General features: G+C 40.3%; 1 protein-coding gene across 1 annotated transcript in view; it reads left to right on the top strand.

Annotated features, from left to right (window-relative positions):
• Nucleotides 1-3,024, top strand: part of CSUI_003634 (nadp-specific glutamate dehydrogenase) — a 4,659-nt gene extending 1,635 nt beyond the window's left edge. Inside the window, exons 2-4 of the mRNA XM_068063830.1 lie at nucleotides 25-261; nucleotides 903-1,140; nucleotides 2,208-3,024. Coding sequence (XP_067924194.1) covers nucleotides 25-261; nucleotides 903-1,140; nucleotides 2,208-2,434 — 702 coding nt within the window. The 3' untranslated portion in view covers nucleotides 2,435-3,024. The remainder of the gene's footprint in view (nucleotides 1-24; nucleotides 262-902; nucleotides 1,141-2,207) is intronic.
• Nucleotides 3,025-5,847: the final 2,823 nt, after the last annotated feature.

Raw genomic sequence — 5,847 nt, 5'->3', positions numbered from 1 at the left:
TCTTTCTTTCTTTTCTCTCTTCAGAAAGACTCGTCAGATTCTCGCGAAGGTGTAGAAGGACGTAGATGTACGATCAGCGGGAGCGGCAATGTCGCCTTATATGCGGGGGAGAAGCTAGCTAAGCTTGGAGCGAAGGTCTTGACGTTTAGTGATAGCTCGGGTTATATCGTGAAAGAAGATGGATTTTCTCTCGAGGAAATTCATCAACTTAAAGAAATGAAAGAAGCTTCTTCCAGCAAAAGAGTCTCCGAATTCGCTCAGGTAAAGACAAAAACGTATACGTCAAAAGAAAAAGACAAAACAATTCTCTCTCTCTTCTTCTTCTTCTTCTGTCACTCTCTCTTTCTCTCCCTTCTCTGAAGTAGACGTCTCTATCTGTACACGTGTAGGGCAGATATGTGGGGGAGGTGTGCGAGGCTGTAATAGACTACTTGATTTGTATGTAGATTTACATTATACCCATATGTCTGTCTCTATGGCTCTATAATGTATTCGAAGTGTGGATAGAGAGACAGCTCGAAGACAAAAAAGCCCATGATAAGAAAGATAGAGAAAGAAAGAAAAAGAGAAAGGTATGGCGTCGCACTTCCGTGTCTTTCCCCACTACACACATACATGCATACATACGTATATTGTATGTACCTACACATATATATGCAGTGTATGTACACAAGAAATAGGTAGGTAGATGGAGATAGGCAGGAAGGTGGCGTCAGGCCAGGTGTTTATGTAGAAGCAGATCATCACTTTCATAATACGTACACATACTTTTCATCTCTTTCTTAACCATCCCCTCATCTACCTATCTGTATATCTCTATCCTCCTGGCATTTCTTTTCTTTCTTATCTTCTTCCTTATCTCTTCCTTTCTTTCTTTTTTCTTTTTCTTTTTCTTCTTGTAGAATTGCCAGACGTCGTCTGTGAAGTTTGTGAAGGATCGGAGGCCATGGGAGGTGGGGTGTGAGATAGCTTTTCCTTGCGCCACGCAGAATGAGATTTCTGAAGAAGACGCGAAGAGTTTGATTCAAAACGGCTGTAAAATTGTGGCTGAAGGTGCAAATATGCCGACCACTACACAGGCGATCAAACTTCTCAAGCAACACCGCGTCATTCTATGCCCCGGAAAAGCCGCTAATGCAGGTAGGAAGACACAAATAAGAAACTGTAGGCATTTGATAGAGAGAGAGAGATGGGGGAGGGCTTTTTCTATGTAGATGACGTTGAGGCGAGAATTAGGGAGGAAGTATATAGCTAGTCGACTTTCTATACTTAATTCCCTTTCTCTTCCTCTATCTCTATGAATAATGGACCTGTAGATAGACACGTACATCAGTCTATATATATATATATGTATGTGTATCTTTCTCAAGGTGGATGATAGGTAGATGGATATAGTTGTGTTGTCTTTATTTCCATGGGGGGGGGGGGCCCTCTACTACTAGTACTACTACTGGTACTGTCTTGATCATTAATACTACTACTGCTAATACTACTCCTGTCTCTTCTTCTCGTCGTCGTCGTCGTCCTGCTGCTGCTTTTCCTTCGGTTCATGATAGCGCTTTTTGTCTCTCCTAAATTGCCTGGAGCCTTCGGGTGTGTACCTCCGTAGAGAAAAATCCGAAGAAAAGAGAGAGAAAGAGAAGAGAGAGAGAGAGACGTGCTCTTTTCGTTCTTTTCTTCATACCGGGTCACTTCATGCATGCACGCTTACCATCCAAGAAATCTCAGAAATCTCTCACTTTTCTATAAGATAGAGGGATAGATAGACAAATAGATAGATAGATAGACAAATAGATAGACAAATAGATAGATAGATAGACAAATAGATAGATAGATAGACAAATAGACATTCTCTCAAGTCAATAGACGTGATTTAGCTATACACTTCATCTTACAGTGTATATACACATGTATATCTCTATCTATACATATATGCATGCGTATACTTGCGATGATGTATACAGGTGTCTCAATGCGTCCGATCGCCTTCCTCTCAGGACTTAAAACACAGTATATCTATTCCTATATGTATATATGTATATATATATGCCTCCTATGTACATATGCTTATAGATAGTAGGGCCATAGGTAGAAAAATAGAGATGCTTCATGACGATGGTGTGGCGAGAAAGATCAGCATTTACGTGCCCTGCCTGGCTCTAGCCAATCTAGTGATTTGCGTTCTTTCTTTCTTTTTCTTTGTGCAGGAGGTGTGGCGGTGAGTGGGTTGGAGATGAGCCAAAATGCGATGAGAATTGAATGGAGCAAAGAAGTAGTCGACGAAAAGCTTCAGCAGATCATGGCGTCTATTTTCGACAAGTGTAGGCTGTATGCGAAAGAATTTGGAGAGGGAGAATTCGACCTTATCACTGGCGCGAATATAGCTGGCTTCATCAAAGTCGCTGACTGCGTTATGGATCAGGGATACATCTAAACCCTAAAGACAATTCGAAATAGAGACAAAGAGACAAAGAGACAAAGAGAGATAGAAAGAAAGATCGGAGAACCGAAGGAAAGAAAGAAAGATTGGTGGAGAAGAAGAAGAAGAGATGGGTGAGAAGATAAGACAGAGATGGATAGGTCAAGGAGGTCTAGGTAGATACATGGAGGGAGGTGCGTGCGTGCATGTTGGATAGAGACGTAGCGTCCTTCTCTCTGTGTATTTATCTATGATGGAGAGATCTAGGGGGAGATGAGAAGTACCGCACACGTATATCTAGACGTGTTTGAGTGGAGAATGTCTACGTGGATAGATCAATAGATTGAGAGAGAGAGAGACAGAGGCGTGACGTCAAGTGTGGCTGGAGCCATGCAAAACAGAAAAAGGGGAAGGGTGGGGGATGTATACAGACATAGTATATCTTCTTCCTACATCTTCATACATGTCTATACACATACATACATATTCATACATACATCGATCAAAGATAGACAGACAGATAGATAGATAGGTCGCCAGGAAGATAGCGGTAAAGGATCTAGTTCTTCATATACACATACATCTATATGTCTACATAAATATATATATATATATAAGTGTGTGGAGGTATACACTGCATACACTATATCTATATCTCTATATGTATATATGCATGTAATACTTGGTGCATAGCAATATATATATATATATATTGCATATGTGTATATACACCTATCTGTATCTATCTATCTCTCTATATATGTACGTATACATCATGTGTATGTATGTATATACATCTGTATATACTTTTCTTTTGTTCTGCAAGTGGAGGTTCCACTCGTCTTTTTTTTTTCTTTTGTAAGGGGGGGGGGGGGAGAGAAGATGAGAAGAATTTGTCTCCTCTTCTTTTCAAGAGGCTTGCAGCTTCTCAGTCAACTTCTTTTCTCCTCTTCTTTTCCTCCTCCTCCTCCTCTTGTCTTTGTTTGTGTTGGATTGTCTTCTTCGTGGGCCTCTTTTTCACCTCAATGAAAAGGAAGAAGAAAATGTTTCTTTTTCTTCTCCTTTTCTTCTTTTGTTGCAGTCTTGTTGGTGCTGTTCTTTCCTGTTTTGTTTCGATACGAATCATTCGTCACCCTCCGGTGTATGTACACCCACACCACTGGACAATGACAGGCATCTCTCCCATAGAGAGAGACATAGATGTCTATATATATATATATATATACATATATATGCATACGTATGTATATATAGATAGAGGTATGTACATAGACCGAGTTTCATAAAGAGGTGAATGGATGAGAGGTGTCGAGAGAGAGAGAGAGAGATAGAGGTAGGTGGGGATGTGGGTAGTTTGGATAGAAATGTCTGTACGTATGCTAAATATGAGTGAAGTGTATGAAGCCGGAGTTGAGAGAGAGATAGAGAGAGGTAGAGGGTAGAGAGAGAGAGAGAGGTAGAGGGAGAGAGAGAGAGAGCTAGTGAATGCATAGCAAAAAAGCTTTGGAGCGAGGAGGGGATTGCTTCCCTACCGACTTCAGCTCTTCTTTTCTTTCCTCTCTCTCTTTCTGCACACCTCGATCTAAAGGATGAAGCTACAAGAATGGAGAGGAAAGAAAGAAAGAAGAGACAGAGACGATCACGAAAGCGAAGAGGAAGAAGAGATAGAGAGATGACTGGATGAGTGCATGCATGCATGCATGTTCTGTCCTTTTTTTTTCTTCTCGTCACGACTTTTTTCTTTTTCTTTTTCTTCTCTCTCTTTCTCAATTTTTCTTTCTCCTCTTTTTCTTGACATGAAAAGCGATCTACTTTTTCTGTTTCTTTTCTCTTTCTTTTCTTTGGCATTTCGAGAAGAAGCAGAGGAAGAAGAAGAAGAACGTTCTTTCACACATTCAAACATGGCCCATGGCAGTAGTAGTAATAGTAGTGCAAGTCTCTCTCATACATACATCACATACATATACATGTATCTATATAGATCTCTCTCTCTCTGTCTCTATATATGTATATAAAGGTAGCATGTAGATACATGCAGCGACGTTTTGTATGTGGGAATAGATGGAGGAGTGCAAATAGGAAAATGTACTGCCATACTGAGGCAGAGTTCGCGGTATGTAAGTGAAGAAGATCTAGAGAGTGCATGTAATGTTCCTGTACCTATGCTGTCTATCGAGTTAGTCAGAGAAGAGACAAAGGAGAAAGACGGGCCTGTCTCCTCTCTCCCTCTCTAGATTTCTATCTATTTATTTACCTGTATGTATGTATCTATCTTTCTGTCTGTATCGAGAGATAGATAAGAGATAGATAGATAGATAGATGTGAATTTCTCTCGGTATGACAGTCTTTCTTTGGTTTGATCTTCTTCGTGTAGAGTTTTTTCTTTCGAATTTTTCTTGCTTCTTTCTTTCTTTCTCTTTTTCTTTCTTTTTTGTTCTGCATGCAAGAGAAGCAGAAATAACTCAAGAGTTCTTAAAGGAAGAATAGAAAAGATTCAAAGAAGCAAAAGAATTCCGCCACAGACCAAGAGGCAACGATAGAAAAGGTACCTAGATATATATATATATATATAGATGGATATAGAGAACGAGAGAGACTTACAAGATGAAACGGCAAGAGGATCGAGAGAGATAGATGCTAACGCGTTTAGTATTAGATAAGAAGTTTAGGGACAAGATTGAAGGTGGAGGGCAGTAAGAAGAAGAGACCTGGCAAAGGCAGGAAGAGAACTGAAGGCTACTAGGGCAGCCTAAGAGAGATAGATAGATCGATAGATAGAGCTAGGAAAAGTCTTTGTCTATCTCCTTCGTTTCTATGAGAGAGACCAACAGAGGCATGGCAATAGTCAGCACACACCCCATCTAGGTAGGAGGAGGCTATGAAGAGACAGACCGGCCTTAATCAATTAATTAGTCACTCAGTGAGGCCAATCTCGCTGACTGACCTAGCCGGTTCTGACATTTCTCTGTCTCTCCTTCACCTTGAACAGTCGAACTCTCTATCTATTTATCTTCAGTCTACCTAACTCTCTTTGTTTCTCTTTCTCTGCTTCTTCGTCGTGGTCTTCATTACTATGAGACGGTCTGTGTATCTGTCTCTCTCTCACGAGAGGGGTCTCTTTTCTTCTCTTTTCTTTTTTGCTCCTCTTCTACTCTCGCTTTCATCTCTTACTTCTGTCAGTTCCTAAGCCTTCATTCATAGCCCCCCAAAGTCTCTCGCTATGCTGTCGTATACCCATACACACATTACTTAATGCAAACGTGTTTATTTTATGTATAGAGATGTGGATAGATCTCTCTAGATATGTATGTTATACGTGTATGTCTATATACAGATATAGACATAGATATGCTATTGCGTATATACATACATCTGAAGAGAGGATCGATTTGTCTAAATGCCTTTCATCCTTCATGCAGCTACACTCC

The sequence above is a fragment of the Cystoisospora suis genome (assembly GCF_002600585.1).
Source record: "Cystoisospora suis strain Wien I chromosome Unknown contig_1639, whole genome shotgun sequence".
In the NCBI taxonomy this organism is placed as follows: Eukaryota; Apicomplexa; class Conoidasida; order Eucoccidiorida; family Sarcocystidae; genus Cystoisospora; species Cystoisospora suis.
Note: the sequence above shows the minus strand (reverse complement) of the source record. Positions and strands in the feature narration are given on the sequence as shown.